At 48.8% G+C, this 19,916-nt stretch overlaps 1 protein-coding gene and 2 pseudogenes across 1 annotated transcript; all 3 read right to left on the bottom strand.

The window, feature by feature from the left end:
• Positions 1-2,353: 2,353 nt before the first annotated feature.
• LOC144167848 (uncharacterized) lies at positions 2,354-3,908 on the bottom strand. The gene is made up of 2 exons (XM_077697005.1): positions 2,989-3,908; positions 2,354-2,390 (listed from the first exon to the last, which is right to left on the bottom strand). Exons 1-2 carry the CDS (start codon positions 3,906-3,908, stop codon positions 2,354-2,356), a joined length of 957 nt encoding a protein of 318 aa, XP_077553131.1.
• Positions 3,909-15,824: 11,916 nt separating this feature from the next.
• LOC144166997 (uncharacterized) lies at positions 15,825-17,553 on the bottom strand (annotated as a pseudogene).
• A 386-nt stretch (positions 17,554-17,939) lies between these two features.
• Positions 17,940-19,447, bottom strand: LOC144167847 (uncharacterized; annotated as a pseudogene).
• Between the last annotated feature and the right edge of the window lie 469 nt (positions 19,448-19,916).

Below are 19,916 nucleotides of genomic sequence, written 5' to 3'. Positions count from 1 at the left end.
ACAATAATCAGAATGCAACCCAATAGATCCGTTACGTATTATTGTCTTATGCGGGTTCCTAAAGCAAATTAACGTGGTTTTGTTCTTTTTTAAAAATATTTGATTTTTATCCAGCCATGTTACTACTTTGGGTACATCATTTTGAAGTAGCTCTATAGCCTCATTGTAAGATTCCCGTGACAAGATAGTGCCGTGTCATCTGCGTACTGAAGGAGTTGGGCATTCAATTGAAGGTTTGCAATATCAATAACATAAATGTTAAATAAAATAGGTCCGAGCACAGATCCTTGTGGTACTCCGTATTTAACATGCATTAAGGCGCTATGCACGTTTTTAACACCCACTACTTGAATGCGATTAGCAAAATAACGGGTAAAAAAGTTTTGGTATGGACGGCGGAAACCTTTATTTTATAGTTTGTATAGCATTATGTTTTGGTCGATGGTATCGAATGCTTTTGTTAAATCGAAAAAAAGTCCAACTACTATTTTGTTTTAATCTATATGCTTGTTTATATAGTCGCTGCATTCTTCTAGCAGATCAATAGTACTAAGTCCACTCCTGAAGCCGTATTGCGTTGGACTTATAATAGAGCATCATTCACAGATAAATGTGATGCTTTTATGAACAAGTTTTTCCATTATAAGGCTTAGAACAGGGATCTTTCCAAGGCTCCCTAACTTTCTGGTCTGCCGACATAACCGATTACTGCAACGTGGGGGGGGGGGGTGTTAATGTGTTAATAGGAGTAAATAGATCTGTCCGTCACTCTAAAATTGAAATAAACTGCCCCCTGGAAGCGTTCTGGATATCGTGCGAAAGCCTTCAAGGCACTACGATTGTTACGGAAGGAGGAGACAGGCGGCAGGGTTCGGGGTCATGGCTGACCGCTACGTGATGAATCACTTTAAAGGCAGGGATCATGTGCTAATGATGATGACAATGGTGGTGGCGGTGGCGCATACCCCCAGCGGGGATTAAACATCCTCCCGCCGCCGGGAGGATGTTTAATCGGGAGGTGCGCACCGGGAGGTGTGCGCAGGAAGTGCGCACACAACCGCGCACTTCTTTCTTCTCTTCTTCCAAGTGACCGTGCACGCGCTTTCCCCCGCAATCGAGAATCAATATCCTCCTGCGGCCGCGGTTGACTCCAAAAGGAAGAGCCGCTGAATGGCGCGTCGGATTCGCTATCTATTAGGAACGAGAATCTCGTGGTAGTGCTGGACGCCCTCTCTTCGTGGAAATAACTGGACCACACGGCCGCTCTTGCAGCTCAGTGGGGCCACGTTGTCATCTTGAACCCCGACGATGTCCTCTACGTGAAGTTTCGGAGGGAGCGTTGACGTGCCTTGATACGCTGATCGAAGCAGCAGCAGATATTCTTTGTTCCACCTTCTCCATAATCGACGTACGGTTCCCTCTCTGTACTTAGCACGTCGACGCACATCGGGTGCAGCGGGCGTTGGCATGGTGCACTCTGTCTCCAGTTTGACGACTGTGTGTTCAGGGAGGAAGTAAACTGCGTCCCCGGAGAAAGGAACTTGCAGCACTTCCTCCACATGACCTTCCTTGAAATGCTCGCCGATGGCAGCGTCGTACTCTTCCAGAATATTCGGGTGATGTTCACCGCGTTGTAGCTGCCGTCGAAGTCTGCTCTCCACTACAACCCGGTTAGTGCTGGACACAAGGCCTGGCGGTTCGATCGTGAGCGGCACTACAGGCCTAACTTCTTCTTTGTGCAGTCCACACGGAAACTTCACTAACGCATCGTGGTGTTCGTCGTTAGTCTTATCAGGCGGGTCAGTTATCCCTATGGCATCCAATCTCCACATTTCTGAGGGCTCGCCCGGTCCCGGTCCCCGGAAATGTTCGCCCGGTCCTTCAACGCAGGCCAAAAACAAGGCCCTAGTGCTGCTTCTCCTTACCAGGGTGCTATCGCTGCATAAGTGCGGTCCCTGAAGAACCCAGCCGAACACTGTATCAACGGCGCAAAGGTTGTCATTAAAGCGCTCGATGCGCCCGCTCACGAGCCTCCAGTAATTGTCCGAACCCACTAACACACTTATAGTCGGCGTCTGTGCTTTCCCTTCTTCTGGTTCATCGGCAACAAGGAAATTGCGGTCGCGAAGCAGATTTACAAGTTCAGTTTTCAAGGAAGGACCGTCTACCGTGCAGACCTCTGGCACTTCAAGAGCGTCGAGGGTAACTGGACTCGACTTATAGCGGCTTCGTAAGGTGATCGCCACCTTCCGGCACTGGTACGACCGCGGACGGTTCGAGCTGCCAAAAGTAAACACGGCCAAGTCCTCCACTCCAGAACCAGGCAGGGCCAGCTGACGACACAGGTCACTGCTCACGAAGGTTCGTTGGCTCCCAGTATCGAGGAGTAGCTGGACCAACACCGGCCGACCGCAGTCACCAGATGCCCACACTGTGGCAGTTTGGAGCAGCACCGACGAGGAGCACGTGCTGCTGGCAGAAGCTGTCGTCACGTTACGATCTCGTTGTGGACGTTGCTCACGATCGGTGTCACCGTCACGGCGAGCAGCAGTCGTGCAAGTGGTCCCCGATCGCTCCCAAATGTCACAAAGGACGGTTATGTGAGGTCCCGAACAAGTATCACACTTGAGTGTCGTGCTAGTACGACAGTTGCGCGCCACGTGCCCTTGCCTCGCGCATCTAAAACAGCAGTGGTTTCTTGAAAGGCGCCGTCGCTTTTCCGCCACTGTTAAGACGGCCCGGCAGTCCCGTGCCTTGTGGCCCTGACTACCGCACAGGTAGCACACCAGTTTTCCTCCGGGCGACAAATTTGTTGAAGCCGATGCAGAGCCTGCTGACAAGGCCAAGGCGGACGTCAAGTGAGGAGAGGAGGTGTCCGGCTGCTGCGGGATTGAAGACATCCTCGAGTCAGAGTTCGATCGAAAAGCTCTGCTGTCCTCCCTGCTCTCCACCTGAATTTTCAAGAACGCCATGATGGCCTTGACTTGCTCTTCTCGAGACGTTGGCTGAACATTGCCGTTGGCGGTCTCCTTCATACGCTGACGGTAGAGAATCGCCAGGTCTTCAGGTAACGAGCGCATGAGGACTCGGTTCAGGATCACCGCGTACTCGGAAGCTGGAACGCCAAGGCTCTCGAGACAGCCAGTCCTGAATTGTACCTGCTCGTACAGGTCTCGGAGGCGTGCCACTTGCGTCGACGATTGAATTGGTGTGATGGCGAGTAGGCTGTCTACGTGGTCGTCCACGAGTAGTTCTGTGCGTCCAAACCGGTCGGTGAGGATCTTCACCGCCTGCCGGTAATTTGCGTCGTTTAGGCGAATCCATTCAACTGCGCGTTTTGCGTCTCCGGTGAGGTAAGATCTTAAATACTTAAATTTCTCTATGTCGGGTAGGTCCGGGTGGTTATGAATGGTCGCCTCAAAATGGTCCCAAAATTCCTGCCATTCGCGTGGTTCGCCAGAAAAGTGGGGAACTTGCAGCGTCGGCAGGACAACCCGCGTTGTGAATGGAGAGCCGACGTACGGCGGCGGGTTAGGATGGGCTGCAGGGCGGACGCCTTCGACCTCCACGCTCTGCGGTTGAACTGGTGGTGGTTCCCCTGCAGTTCCTCCGCCGGAAGCTCTCATGGGCAACCGCAGCTCATTCAAGGCTGAGCGCAGCCGACTGATCGCACGACATATGTTTTCTTGATATTCTATCACGTCGGCAATATCCTGGCCGAACTCATCGCCTTCGAGTGCTTCCCCGATCTTGTCATCCAGTGAGCGCTCTTTACTTGCCAGCTGGTCTATGGCCTCTTGCAGGTCACGCAAAGACGGCGAGGGGCTTTCGTAGATCTCGGTGGCTGCCTTCAGCAGCCTCGTGACAGCTCCACGGAGAGCGCCTCGCTGACGGCGGAGCTTGTCCATCGGTCAGGACACGATGCCGGTCTTCTCCCGGGTTTCACGGCACCAGAAATATAAACTCGAGAAGACCCGACGCCGCGCTACCGTTCGGAACGCCTTGAACTTTTATTTCTTCCGATTAAGCACGAGCGCGCGCACACAACCGCGCACTTCTTTCTTCTCTTCTTCCAAGTGACCGTGCACGCGCTTTCCCCCGCAATCGAGAATCAACATCGATATTTGGTGTGTGTTATCGCCCCCTTAAGCCAGATTACGATTTCCCCACCCATCTTAACGACGCCCTTGACTTCCTACACAAAAAATTTCCAAAAGGTAGCTTCATTCTAGTAGGTGATTTCAACTATCCAAACATTAATTGGCGAGATAACTGCACCACATATCCACATTCAGAATGTAATGAATTTCTAAACTGCTTGGAAAACTATCAGTTAACTCAAGTGATCACACAGGCTACCAGAGAAAGAGCAACCACATCCAACATTCTGGACCTAATGCTGTTGTCGGACCCAAGCAGCCTGCAATTGGTGTTATACCTGCAGGAGTTAAGTGACCACAAAGTTATTCTAGCAACATTTACAACGCACCTTATAGTTGAGAAATCCCGAAACAAACAAATCAAACTCTATCATCGGGGGAATTATGAAGGTATTAACACGGCACTGGATTAGTTCTACCACTCTTTCAAAGAAGGATTCGATGACCGATCTGTACAGGAGAATTGGCATCTTTTTTTATCTAAAATAACCGAACTGAGTGAAACATTTATACCAACAATCACAATCAAAGAAAAACCATCAGCCCCTTGGTTCACTAAGACAATTGAAAGAATGATAGGCAAGAAAAAACGCATGTTTAAAACAGCAAGGAAGAAAAACCAGAAGTCAGCATGGGAATCCTACCACAAGGCGGAAATACAACTAAAAAAAGCCATTAGCACGGCCAAATATCAGTTTGTTCACGTCAGCTTACCTAACATGCTGAAGACTAATCCCAAGCAGTTTTGGCGAACCATAATTCCGTCCACTTCTTCTACATTAATTTTTTCCGGCAACTCAGACGAAATGCTAGGTGATAAAGATTGCGCAAACGTACTTAATGATTCTGTTCCGTGTTTACGAAAGAGCGCACCACGAAAGAGCGCACCACGAAAGAGCGCACCACCTTCCCAGCAGACCACACTGTCATTCTGAATAATATGCCCCCCATTACAATTGACACCAACGGAATCACCTACCTAATGAAAAGCTTGAAGAATTCTTCAGCTGCGGGGCCCGATAACATCGTATAAAAATACTTAAAAACACAATGGATGTGACAAGCGCATTATAGACAATGCTGTTCTCCCAATCACTGTCATCTAGCCATATGCCTTGGGAATGGAAACTCGGAAAAATTGTCCCAATCTTTAAAAGTGGTAACAAATCATCGCCACGTAACTATCGTCCAATATCACTAACCAGCATTCCCTCAAAGATTATGGAACATATCATTTTTACAAATGTGATAAATCAACTGGATAATAACTTCATACATCAGTCACAGCACGGCTTCCGGAAAGGATTGTCGTGTGAAACACAGCTCGCTACATTCCTTCATGATTTGCACACAAACCTTGATAATAACATTCAAACCGACGCAATATTTCTGGACTTCGAAAAAGCATTTGATAAAGTTCCTCATCGTCGTTTGATGCATAAATTAAAACAGCTGAACCTTGATTCATTCGGTTAGCCTGGATATGTAACTTTCTTACTAATAGAAAACAATGTGTAGTCGTAAACAACACTGCTGTCAATACTACCGAAGTACACTCTGGAGTGCCACAAGGCGCTGTACTCGGACCACTTCTGTTCCTAATTTATATCAATGACCTGCCTTCCCCAGTAACTAATACAATTACGCTTTTCGCGGACGATTGTGTGATATATATATCAGAATAAATAGCCGCGACGATCAATTAACCTTACAAGGGGACCTTTTAGATATTGAAAATTGGTGTAGCGAGTGGCAAATGTCGCTAAATGTTCTGAAATGCAAAACCATATCTTTCCATAGACGCGCAAACCCACTTAATTACAATTACTCCCTCCACGGTTCGGTACTCCAACCTACTAGCTCGTACAAATACCTAGGTGTACATCTAACAAATGATCTGACCTGGTCCGTTTATGCTAAATTTGTCGTTTCTGCAGCAACCAAAACTCTCGGTATTCTCCAACGCAATTTAAAACTGGCCCCTCCAGAACTAAAATTACTAGCCTACAGAACACTAGTACGCCCAAAATTAGAATATGCAGCCGCTATCTGGGATCCCTACCAAAAGTACCTTGTTCAGGCATTGGAAGCAGTACAAGATCGTGCAGTCAGGTTTGCATTTTCAGATTATTCATCTTGTACGAGCGTAACCGAGCTAAAACAGCGTTCTTCTCTTCCACTTCTAAGTCACCGCCGAAAGCTTCCCCGACTAGCACTCTTTCATAAATATTCTTACACACTGTCACCTAACGAATACGTCATACGTCACGCAAGTTTTTCGAGATGAAGCAAAAACACTTTCCAAGTATCGTATACGCGGCCAAAAACCGTTACATTAGCCCACTCTGTTTTCATTCGCACAGCCAAAGACTGGAACGACCTCCCGCAGGAACTGGCGCAGATTAGAGATACAGTACAGTTCAGGCAATCGCTGTTAAAAATGCCAGCCGATTGACTTCGCTTAGTTTGCGTGCATTTCTTTCTCCCCGATAGCACGTTTTCGATTATCTGCATGTCTTCAAAAATTGCTTTGATCCTTCTTATGGCATCTTCAACTTCTTCTTAACTGCTTTCGCTCTTTATTTTTCCCCTTGTGACCCGCCGCCCTACTTTTTTAAATCAATTGCTTGTCAAGTTCGTTCATGTCTCGCGTGATTTTTCACCTGTGAATTTTTTATTTTGTGTGTATGCCATAAACTTTTTACCACTCCTTCCGCCTTTTTATTTTTTTTCCCCACTTGTGACCCGCCCTCACCTGCAGTTTCTCAAATCAATTGTTTGTCAAATGCTTTGTTAATATCTGTGTGGTCTTTCTTGCCAGCGATTTTTCTTTTGAGCTCACCCCTCATGTAATGGCTGTCGACCAGGCCATTGAGGTACTGAAATAAATAAATAAATAAATAAATAAATAATTGAAATTGGTCTGTAATTATTTTGTCCGCCTTCCGGCCAGCTTTATGAACGGGCGTAATCACCGATACCTTCATGCCCTGCGGAAGTACACCAGTTTCAAAGCTCCCGTTTAAAATAAAAACAAGCAAGTCCTTATATTTACAATAATTATATTTTATGTCTCGTAGACTCAATCGGTCGTAACCCGGCGGTTTAACTAGGGAAAGTGTATCAATAACCTTCCATAGCTCATTTCCATCGACTGACGGCAGGTAGGCAGAATTCGAAAGAGTAGGGCCAATATATGACAAACCCGACACCACATTGGACTTTTCGTTCAACTTTTCCAAAAAAGCTTGAAAAGTTTCTTTAAATAAATTCGCGATAGTCGATGGGTGTTCCGGAGCAAAAGTATTCATTAAACTATCATCTAATTTTTTTTGCCTCGGCTTGTCCATGAGATCATTTAAAAGACCACACGTTTTTCTCATATTATTTCTACACTTGCCAAACTCTTCCACAAAATATTGCTTTTTACTTAGCCGTAGTTTTGCCGTCAGCCTGTTACGAATTATTCGATATTCTTGCTGCAGGAGTAAATCAGATGGATTATTTTTACATCGCTTCCACAGCCTATCTTTCTCGTGCGCCACTTCCAGTATAGGCATTGTAATCCATTTTTCTGTGGGTTACGATTTCCGAGTTTCACCTTTTTAGTTGAGAGTGAAAGTAACGTGTTATACTGACTTATCGCCTGGTCATAAGCTGCTACATGGTCCGTGACTGATAACAGAGACCACTCATACTTTTGTATGAGTGCATCCATTCTTTTGTTATTATCAATATGGTCAATAAAATGAGCTGTATCCACAGACTGCGTTGATAAAGCACACAAGGCCGTAAAATAATGATCAGCTACTTTTTTACGCACTACAGTGTCTAAAGTTCCAAACTTAGAACATCTGGAAGCTATCTGGTCAATACACGACTGAGTTAATCGCGAAGCCAAAATTTCTTCCCTAGTGAACTTGTATATAAGGCTATCCATGCCAAAACCAGCCAATAAATCTAAGTAATCCGAGGTTCGTCTTTTCCGTGGGTCACTGATATCAATATTAAAATCCGCCGCTATAATCAGGATTTCGTGGGTAATTTTTCTCAAAAACACTGAAAATTCCTCAAAGAATGAGTGGAGGTCTGAATTCGGATGCCTATACACAGCAACAATAACAGAACTAGCCTCAGGCTTGCTTATAGTGAAAGCGAGAACCTCAGCACTTTTAAACTTGCAGCTAATTGTTTCCGCCAGCCATGCTTCTTTTATAAATACCATTATAGCCCCTCCCTTTCATCCAGGGCGACTTAAAGAGTATTGGTGGAAACCCTGTAGCGCATGCGTAGTACATTCACAATCTGTGAGGTGAGTCTCAGTTATTAACAATGCATCCAAGTAAGCACGCGTATCCTGTAAATGAACATTCAGCAAATCCCAGTGTTTCCTAATACTTCGAACATTAATATGTACAAGGTCTAGCAACGCTCTATTGAACGTGTCGCTGGATACCAGTCTATTTTCTGTCCATTCTTTGAAGCAGTCAACTTCACTGAGCATTCCTAACTTGGTTTCCACAAGTCCATTTCGCTTTGTATTCTTACTGTCTTTAATCCCTCACTCTTCTTCATCAGAAAGTTTCCATTTCTTACCCATGTGAACTGAAATGACTTGGTCTTGGCAACCTGCTTGGCTTGCCAAAGCAGGTGTTTTGTTTCAGGTGCAAGATGCTCATTAATAAATATTTTTCCGTTTTCATTGTGTTACGCTTGTCAAACCAGCTGTCCCGTTGAGCTTGTCTCTCAACTAACGATAATTGGCGGTATCTTCCCTTCTTTCGCCGGCAACCGGTGTGCCACCTCAATACCCCCTGTTGAAACTTGAAGCTTGTCAGCTAAGGACTTCAGTACCACTTGGATGTCCTCTCCGTCAGTTGGCTCTAATCCATGGATTTCAAGGTTATTCATTCGAGAATATGTATCCAGGTTAAGGATTGCTGCACGCAGCTGCACAATTTCTCTGTTCTTAGCAGTCAGGCAAGCACTGAATTCATCTGAGTGCTTCTGCAAAGCAGCAACCTGACCACTTTGAACGTCAATGGAAGTTCTCATTTCCTCGTATTTCGTGGACAGCAAATCCATGAACTTTCGATGCCTTCGATAACTTTGCCTTGTTTTTCTATCATTTCCAGAACGGAGTCATTTTTCGAGGATTGCAACTGAATAGCCTTATCTAGCCCGTCTACGCGGGAACTAACTTCTGTTAGCTTGTTTCCAAGCGAGCATATCGCTTCCATGACATCTCGTAGCGTGGGTTGCTGCTCGGCGGCGTCAACAGAAGCCTGAGGCGGCAGTTTTTTCCTGCGCAGCCTGGGCATAGCCAGTTCGGTTTAGCGTCCTTCTTCGCGATGCCAGAACATTTTCCAGCGTGACACAGACCATTGCAAACAGAACAACTCAACGTAGGCGTCTCACGCTGAACAGGTTTCAAGCAAACTACACAGTTTGACATGTTTCAAATGGCACAATCGCATTCCAACGAGGTACAAAAAATGGGAAAGTTATACCAAGGTTTTTGCTTACCTATAACAGACAAAGCATGTTATTCTTGAGCTGACACCCTGTCGGACTGCGACCTGCTGGCCTGTTCCCGCCGGTTTTGTAGGCTGTCGGGTCCGCTGTGGGCGTCACCCGCGTCACCGAAGGGTTGCTGGAGCAAGATAGACCGGAGGGCTTCGGCGCATGTGCCGCTCGAAGACTGCCAAGGCAAAATCACGAACGGCTCGGCGATCCGGAAAGCGCTCCACAGCGACGAACAGCAGGCCAGCGGGCGATGCGGCTATAACAGACAAAGCATGTTATTCTTGAGCTGACACCCCGTCGGACTGCGATAGGCTGGCCTGTTCCCGCCGGTTTTGTAGGCTGTTGGGTCCGCTGTGGGCGTCACCCGCGCCGCCGAAGGGTTGCTGCAGCAAGATAGTCCGGGGGGCTTCGGCGCATGTGCCGCTCGAAGACTGCCAAGGCAAAATTACGAACGGCCCGGCGATCCGGAAAGCGCTCAACAGCGACGAACAGCAGGCCAGAAGGCAATGCGGCTATAACAGACAAAGCATGTTATTCTTGAGCTGACACCCCGTCGGACGGCGATCGGCTGACCTGTTCCCGCCGGTTTTGTAGGCTGTTGAGTCCGCTGTGAATGTCACCCGCGCCGCCGAAGGGTTGCTGGAGCAAAATAGTCCGGGGGGCTTCGGCGCATGTGCCGCTCGAAGACTCCCAAGGCAAAATCACGAACGGCCGCGCGATCCGGCAAGCGCTCCACAGCGACGAACAGCAGGCCAGCGGGCGATGCGGCTATAACAGACAAAGCATGTTATTCTTGAGCTGACACTCCGTCGGACTGCGATCGGCTGACCTGTTCCCGCCGGTTTTGTATGCTGTTGGGTCCGCTGTGGGCGTCACCCGCGCCGCCGAAGGGTTGCTGGAGCAAGATAGTCCGGGGGGCTTCGGCGCATGTGCCGCTCGAAGACTCCCAAGGCAAAATCACGAACGGCCGCGCGATCCGGAAAGCGCTCCACAGCGACGAACAGCAGGCCAGCGGGCGATGCGGCTATAACAGACAAAGCATGTTATTCTTGAGCTGACACCCCGTCGGACTGCGATAGGCTGGCCTGTTCCCGCCGGTTTTGTAGGCTGTTGGGTCCGCTGTGGGCGTCACCCGCGCCGCCGAAGGGTTGCTGCAGCAAGATAGTCCGGGGGGCTTCGGCACATGTGCCGCTCGAAGACTGCCAAGGCAAAATTACGAACGGCCCGGCGATCCGGAAAGCGCTCAACAGCGACGAACAGCAGGCCAGAGGGCAATGCGGCTATAACAGACAAAGCATGTTATTCTTGAGCTGACACCCCGTCGGACGGCGATCGGCTGACCTGTTCCCGCCGGTTTTGTAGGCTGTTGAGTCCGCTGTGAATGTCACCCGCGCCGCCGAAGGGTTGCTGGAGCAAAATAGTCCGGGGGGCTTCGGCGCATGTGCCGCTCGAAGACTCCCAAGGCAAAATCACGAACGGCCGCGCGATCCGGAAAGCGCTCCACAGCGACGAACAGCAGGCCAGCGGGCAATGCGGCTATAACAGACAAAGCATGTTATTCTTGAGCTGACACCCCGTCGGACGGCGATCGGCTGACCTGTTCCCGCCGGTTTTGTAGGCTGTTGAGTCCGCTGTGAATGTCACCCGCGCCGCCGAAGGGTTGCTGGAGCAAAATAGTCCGGGGGGCTTCGGCGCATGTGCCGCTCGAAGACTCCCAAGGCAAAATCACGAACGGCCGCGCGATCCGGAAAGCGCTCCACAGCGACGAACAGCAGGCCAGCGGGCGATGCGGCTGTAACAGACAAAGCATGTTATTCTTGAGCTGACACTCCGTCGGACTGCGATCGGCTGACCTGTTCCCGCCGGTTTTGTATGCTGTTGGGTCCGCTGTGGGCGTCACCCGCGCCGCCGAAGGGTTGCTGGAGCAAGATAGTCCGGGGGGCTTCGGCGCATGTGCCGCTCGAAGACTGCCAAGGCAAAATCACGAACGGCCCGGCGATCCCGAAAGCGCTCCACAGCGACGAACAGAAGGCCAGCGGGCGATGCGGCTATAACAGACAAAGCATGTTATTCTTGAGCTGACACCCCGTCGGACTGCGATCGGCTGGCCTGTTCCCGCCGGTTTTGTATGCTGTTGGGTCCGCTGTGGGCGTCACCCGCGCCGCCGAAGGGTTGCTGCAGCAAGATAGTCCGGGGGGCTTCGGCGCATGTGCCGCTCGAAGACTGCCAAGGCAAAATCACGAACGGCTCGGCGATCCGGAAAGCGCTCCACAGCGACGAACAGAAGGCCAGCGGGCGATGCGGCTATAACAGACAAAGCATGTTATTCTTGAGCTGACACCCCGTCGGACTGCGATCGGCTGGCCTGTTCCCGCCGGTTTTGTATGCTGTTGGGTCCGCTGTGGGCGTCACCCGCGCCGCCGAAGGGTTGCTGCAGCAAGATAGTCCGGGGGGCTTCGGCGCATGTGCCGCTCGAAGACTGCCAAGGCAAAATCACGAACGGCTCGGCGATCCGGAAAGCGCTCCACAGCGACGAACAGAAGGCCAGCGGGCGATGCGGCTATAACAGACAAAGCATGTTATTCTTGAGCTGACACCCCGTCGGACTGCGATCGGCTGGCCTGTTCCCGCCGGTTTTGTATGCTGTTGGGTCCGCTGTGGGCGTCACCCGCGCCGCCGAAGGGTTGCTGCAGCAAGATAGTCCGGGGGGCTTCGGCGCATGTGCCGCTCGAAGACTGCCAAGGCAAAATCACGAACGGCCCGGCGATCCGGAAAGCGCTCCACAGCGACGAACAGCAGGCCAGAGGGCAATGCGGCTATAACAGACAAAGCATGTTATTTTTGAGCTGACACCCCGTCTCAAGAAAACAGCGCAGCTCATGCTGTGATGGGCGGAACATTTGAGACCGCCAACAAACTTTCTATTTCAGCTGGTAAAAGCTTTTGATACTGTCCGCTGCCTTACACCATATGCACCAGCAGCCTGTCTTTCTTGACGAATTCATAGCGCAAAAAAACGAGGACAGAGAGAGAGCACACAACAGAGCGCTATGTTGTGTGTTAGCGCTGTGTTGTGTGTTCTCTCTGTCCTCGTTCTTTTTGCGCTATGAATTCGTCAAGATCGCCACACCAACTTGCCCAAGAATCCGTACTAGTGAGCCTGTCATTCAGCTACGTTTAGAGTAGAGGCAACTATGCGCCGGGCCAAGTCAGCGCGTTCCACCAGGGCGAGACGCGCAGATAAACGCGCCGCACAGCAGTTCCCATCAGTATTCGACCAAAATACGAGAACGCACGTCCGAATGCGCAATGGGCGGCTTGCCATGACAGATGCACAATGAATGACCACGACGTGCAAGCGCTTCCGTCCTCGCTACCGGGTAGGGCGGCTCAAAGCTGTGTTAATTCAGTTTTGATGTACTTGTAGCGGCACTTCGTCATCGACAGCAGGCGCCCACCATCATCATCATTGGCCGCTACCTCCATCGTCAGCAGCGCGTGGCCGCGACACGCAGGACGAGCCAACGTGTTTAGATTAGGCCAGTAGGCAAAGAGCGCGGCCTTCCAGTACCGCGGCGCGGGCCGGTGCTGTCGCCGACCAGGCGGTGGCGCTGCGGTAGCGTTGAGATTAGAGTTCCTGTATATCGCTTAGCACTTAAGGATAAGCACTTAAGGATAAGTAAGGCAATGTCATCACAAATAGGGATAAAATAGTCACAGTGGCCGAGGAGTTCTATAGGGATATGTACAGTAGGCGGGACATACAGGATAATGCCGAACAAGACAGCAGTTCAGAAGAGATAGACATCCCACCAGTAACGACTGAAGAAGTAAGGAAGGCTTTGAAAGAAATGAAAGGGGGCAAAGCACCTGGTGAGGATCAGATAACAGCAGACCTCTTGAATGATGGCGGAGAAATTGTACTTGAAAAACTGGCAAACCTGTATACGCAATGCCTAATGACCGCAATGGTACCGGAATCTTGGAAGAACGCGAACATCATCCTAATCCATAAGAAAGGCGACATGAAGGACTTGAAAAATTACAGGCCGATCAGCTTACTGTCAGTCGTCTACAAGGTATTTACCAAGGTAATCGCTAACCGAATCTCTGCAACCTTAGATTTCAGTCAACCTAAAGAACAAGCAGGGTTCCGTAAAGGTTATTCAACAATGGACCATATTCAGACGATCAATCAGGTGATAGAGAAGTGCGCTGAGTATACTGAACCCCTATATATAGCCTTCATAGATTATGAGAAAGCATTTGACTCGGTCGAAACCCTAGCAGTCATTCAGGCATTACGGAACCAGGGGGTAGATGAGCATTATGTAAGAATACTAGAGGATATCTACAGTGGGTCTACAGCTACCATCATCCTCCATAGGGAGAGCAGTAAAATACCTATAAGGAAGGGTGTCAGACAAGGAGACACAATCTCTCCAATGTTATTCACAGCATGCTTACAAGAAGTATTCAGAACGTTGGATTGGGAACAGGTGGGAGTAAGGGTTAATGGAGAATACCTCAGTAACCTCAGATTTGCTGATGACGTTGCCTTGCTAAGTAACTCGGGGGACGAATTGCAAAGCATGCTTTCCGCACTGGGCGAACAGAGTAGAACCGTGGGCCTGAAAATTAATATGCAGAAAACTAAAGTAATGATCAATAACCTCGGGACAGCACAGCAGTTGAGATAGGTGGCGAGGCAGTGGAAGTGGTAAGCGAATATATCTACTTAGGCCAAGTTGTGACCCCCGATCCCAACCATGAGGCAGAGATAATTAGAAGGATCAGAATGGGGTGGGGTGCATATGGCAGACATTCTCAGATAATGAATAGCAGCCTACCATTGTCGCTGAAGAAGAAAGTGTATGACAGCTGCATCTTACCGGTACTCACCTACGGGGCAGAAACTTGGAGGCTCACTAAGAGGGTTCTACTTAAATTGAGAACGACTCAGCGGGCAGTGGATCGGAAAATGATAGGTGTAACATTAAGGGACAAGAAGAGAGCGGAGTGGGTCAGAGAACAAACTGGTGTTAAAGACATATTAGTAGAAATTAAGAAGAAGAAATGGATGTGGGCAGGGCATGTAATGCGAAGGCAAGATAACCGCTGGTCATTAAGGGTAACAGAGTGGATCCCTAGAGAAGGCAAGCGTTGCAGGGGGCGGCAGAAAGTTAGATGGGCCGATGAGATCAAGAAGTTTGCGGGGATAAATTGGTCACAGTTGGCACAGGACCGAGGTAATTGGAGAATAATGGGAGAGGCCTTTGCCCTGCAGTGGGCGTAGATAGGCTAGTGATGATGATGATATCGCTTAGCGCCCCTAGGGGAGCTATATACAGGAACTCTAGTTGAGATCGATCTCGGCCCGTCGTCTGCTACTCCTTGCTTCGAAAGGCGCCGGTGAACGACTACCACACACCTTTAACTTTCTTCCTTGAAATGCAAAATCCAACTTCGCTAAAGCTTTACATTTTTACCGACTTTATGACCAGAACCAAGCTGTACTTAAGACATTAGAAAAAAAAAAGGCGAACATTACACAGTGCCCTCGCCTGCAGCTGCTTCGCTTTCCAACGGCCGTATTTTTCTTTAGTAATGGGGTTCCTTCTAGCTGAATCATATTTACAGCTTACATGAACACGTCTTAAGCTGCTGGAAACTGCGGAAAAGCCTACAAAATCCTTCAACAAGGTAAAAATTTGGGCTTGTTGATACATATTCAAAGGGGAGACAAGCAAAACAGCGCGAAGGGCGGCACAAGGAAGTTCTTCTTTGGTCCGTCCTTTGCGCTGCTTTGCTGTGTTCGCCTACAAAAATCAGCCACTAGCTTGGAAGCAAGAAAAGATGCCTCGTCATTTTTATTTCTGCTGGGTAAGGAAATGCAGCAAGGAGATTGTTCACAGTATAGTTACAATGCTGCTCACAGAAACAGTTGTACACGAAGCGTTCACAGGTACATTATCTACACGTATATATTCTCAGGTAGCCAAGGACGACGCAGGTTTCCTTGGAAAACAAATGTTTATTGGTGCGGACGACTCGCGCACCTATAAGAACTCAGGTTACAGAAGCGGCGAAGAAGCACTCAACAAGGCGACGTGCACACGTGTGTCGGCGAATTGGATGCCGAAAAAAAAAGCAAAGAATACACGCACTTTGCTCGAAACGGAGATAACACAGCCGGAAAGTAGTACACAGAAGCATCGAAACAGAATGAATGGTTCGCGGCATTATTTACAATCACAGTAACACAGGACTGTACAGGAAGCCTTCACAAGCACGTTATTTACAGTGACATATGTACAGTCACAATGAGACAGAGCTGTACAGGAAGCATTCACAGATTATTTACAGATACATATTTACAACCACTATAAGACAGAGCTCTACAGGAAGCCGTCACAGGCACATTATTTACAGGGACATATTTACAACCACCATGGCACAGAGCTGTACAGGAAGCTTTTACAGTAGCTTTGCTTTCTTTCTAGCGGACGCGACCTTTTCTGAAGAGCTGAGGCTCTTGCAGACATCTTTTGCAGCAAAGTGCATTCGTAGCACTATGTACAACCGAAGAAGCTCTGCAGTTGCTGTGTCTTTGTGGACTGGGCAGCCAACGCTGGTCACATCATAGTCCCTGAGTGCATCCAAAAGGGTCCAAAAAGTGTCAGAGCACAGCCGGTTTCTTTGTAGCTCATCTGAAACTTTGTGTTCGATTCCACGAAACGTGCAAAAAAGTTCCCATGAGGGCAAGGATCTCTCCAAAGTGAGAAAAGCCTCTGGGACCTCTGCATTTTCTGACTGGATGCTGCGCATACAGCCAGAACATTTCTCCTGCTTGAGAAAAGAATGCACCAGATAACCACGCAGGTAGTAGATGACACAGTCCTGTGCTGTCGGTGTGGAATATCCGTGGTCAGGCGCTGCAAGTGTAGTCTTGGGCGGTAGCACAGATCTCTGACAACTTCGCTCCCACAGTCTCTTGGAGGCTCTCATAGGATGAGAGCCTGTCCTTCTCTCCCCTTTTCATGCTGTCTGCAACAGTGGCAAGCACAAAAGTGTGTTCTTCCTTCACTTGCCAGTCACACAAGTGCTTATTGGTGTATACAGGCTGAGAAGCCTGTAAATGTGTAAATCAGGGTGGGATGGTCTTCGTCACCACCATAGCTCCTCGTCACACCAAAGAACCACTGGAAAAAAGAGAATGACAAGGTGCTTTCTCTATGAAACAAGCTGCACAAACATCAAAGTGATGAAAAAAAGCATGTTGATTACCTCCAAATTGATCCTGGTTCATCTTGCCCGTAAGCACAAAACGTGCTCCTTTGGACAGAAGATCTCCTATAAGGTCCCGCACTGACGCAAGTGTAACTCGAAGGGACTCCATTGTCACTTGTGAAGCAAATATCACTGTTCCTCTGGTGACGTGGCTTTCCTCAGTTTCGTTTACGGCGTCAAGAAACTCCTTGATGACCTTCAAAATAAACCAGCATATCAATTGATTTAACAATAATGCTCTAAAGGGTGTAAAATATTATCCTTACCTCAATTTCTTTTGACGAGCTTGTTATTCCAAATTGGGGAAGCTTCACGTTCAGGGCATCGAACACGTTGTTCACCATAAGGGTGAATTCAGCAGTTTTATGGCAGTCTTGCAGGCCAGGCTCCTTTAACCGCTGGTACACCTTTAGCCCAATGGCAGTGCTCCGGCTGAAAAGCTGCAAAAAACGGATTCGGAAAATTTTCAGCTTTATTCCTTCGTAAATAGTCAGTCACAGATATAAAAAACTAGTTAGCTGCAAAGGACATCGAAATGTGGCATTTTTCTTACCTGTAGAGCCAGTCTCACATTCATCTTCCGCAGATTGTCCAGATTGTCTGGGCTTACATGCTCTTTTGTCAATTTTGGTACCACCCGGAGCTGCTGTTTGCCATCTACTTGGAGTTTCCGGTAGTGGTCAAATTTTATCTTGTGTTGACCGATCTGTAATTTTAATTCAGTTACGAAATGAAAAAAAATGTGTTCTATTGCAAAAAATCACTCCTTCCGAATGGAAATTCAGAAAAAAATGAACACATTCTCATTCACGTACCCTGGCATACTTGTGACGCAGAAGATGGTTTCGGATGAAACTTTATAATGTGAGGAACATCACGAAGGAAGTACAAGTGCTGATCAGGCGCACAAGGATGTTCTACTGTGTGTTTCGGTGCATCAAGCTTGCCAACGATTCCAAAACTTCACCACATGGCCTTGTTGGTACTGGCACCATCACTGATTACAGCGACGACAACTGCATTGCGCTTGTACAGCTCCAAGATGGCTTCCAAAACAAGCTTTGCAAGCACTCTTCCAGGGGCTGCATGCCTTGTGGCAAACCTTGCTATCGGCTGCACCCAGGAGTGAAACAGCGGCACAAACATGAGCACCAAAGCATGATCGGCTGTTGTCTCAGAGTCCTGGCCATCCCCATAGTCAACAAAGCCGTCAACCTTGTAGGTGCTCTTGTTAAACGAAACCACCTCTCGAACCTTCATCTCGTCCAGTACCAGTGTTTCATATCATTGAACCCCTGTTTTGCCCTTCATAAAGGCCCCAACACTGGCAAGAGACGCCTTGTTGAAACCGAATTCACAGGGCATTCTTTTCATCATTTGTCTTAGCCTTGTGGTGGTTGGAAGGGGCAGGAGCTTCATCTTGGACATAAGTCTATAAGCTCTTGGGCTTGAAATTCTTACGAGAAGACAAGTCATGAGCCATTCATGCTCATAACGCCTTCCCCGTGAAGATTTAGCCTTTGCCACTTTCAATGCTGCCCAAAAGGCAAGCTGCTGCGCTTCGGGAAGATTTTCTAGGGCTTTGTCCACTTCGCTTACTGAGACGCCAAGCGGCGTCTCAGCGTATTCAGTTCATTTTTCGCTCTTTCGCGGAATACTGTGGCCCTGATGGCTCTTCTCAGGTTTCTCACTTCACACCGAGGCTTCCGTTTTGTGCTTTTTCTGGGGCGTCGCTTCACTCTGTCCTCCAAGTTCTTTTTAGTTTTTTTGCACGGAGGGCACAAGCTTTCGTTCGACAGCACCATGCATTTATTGTTGTGCCACACACCCTGCTTCTTCATGGCTGTTGTTGCTGATTAAATGCCTGGAAACAGGTCACATTTGCACAGTGCAAATATTTAAGGCATCAATGCAGCGAAAAAACGCTGCAACGTTCTTTTGGCTTGTCAGCCGTGGGTGAACATTCCCATTTTCAACGCTGTAGCTGCGCGGTGGGACAAGCACACCTCTTGAGCTAACTTCAACCGACAAGTCTTGCCCCACTACTACTGACTTCTGAGTCAGCACAATGCCCCCAGACTCTTCATGCTTATAAAAGATAACCTGGGTGGGTGAAGCCTTCACATTCCAGTATTCAAACGTCGGACATTTGCCTAGTCCCTGCATGAAGGCGAGCCAGGGAACAGTTTCTAACGTGCTGACTTCGGTGCTTTGTACATCATCCATACCGTCACTTGCCTCAGTTTGGTCACACGAAAGCCCATCATTTTGGCAGGACGCAACTTGGGCGGGAACCACTGTCCTCACTTTGGGTGGCTTTCTGGCTGCCTTTGGCTTCGACAGTCTGGCAAGTTAGGGAAAATACGGGGTACCGCGCTCTCCCTCAGGGTCCACCTACCTCGCGGTGTCCTTACGGTTTGACCATGGAGGAAAAAAAAGCTTAGGAGAGGCCCCCAGCTATCCCCGCGCATTGGCAAAAGTGTGGAGGAAGTCACGTGTTTTCGGCGGCCATTGGAAGTCGCGTTAGCAACGGCGTCCTAGCAACAGCCCGCCCGCCGTTCGCCAGTCATGGAGGAAAGGCAGCGCCTGCCTTGTCGTCCGATTGCGAAGATTGCTGCTTCGCTTTGCTGCGCTGTGGTCTTGCGGAACTCGAAAAGGATGCTGCGAGTTGCGACAGCTGCGCCGATGTGAATATGTCATTTAATTTCTACTTGCAAGTGCACCTTGTACCGCGTCAAGCTATTGCTCCGGTCGCGATCACGACGCGCCTATTGAAGTGCAGATATCGTGAACGCGCCGTCCCGTCGTACGCGCGGACACCCGTCTCGTAGATTTTCGGGGAGTGATACACGGTGTGCAGTACGTAGGTGACTTGCAACCGAACGATTCGCAACTCAATTTTTTGGTTATCGCCGCTGCAATATATAGTTTGCTAGGCCG

The sequence above is a fragment of the Haemaphysalis longicornis genome, unplaced genomic scaffold (genome assembly GCF_048455015.1).
Source record: "Haemaphysalis longicornis isolate Haplotype H1 unplaced genomic scaffold, Haemaphysalis longicornis Haplotype H1 scaffold_2, whole genome shotgun sequence".
NCBI lineage: Eukaryota > Metazoa > Arthropoda > Arachnida > Ixodida > Ixodidae > Haemaphysalis > Haemaphysalis longicornis.
This window is presented reverse-complemented; position numbering and strand designations above follow the sequence as displayed.

Bases quoted from the DNA above. Each gene is read 5' to 3' on its own strand.
- LOC144167848 (XM_077697005.1), bottom strand. From the start codon at position 3,908: ATGGACAAGCTCCGCCGTCAGCGAGGCGCTCTCCGTGGAGCTGTCACG. The intron at 2,391-2,988 runs GCAAGTCAAGGC...GTGTTGGTCCAG, and splicing joins CAGCCAACGTCTCGAGAAGA to CTACTCCTCGATACTGGGAG.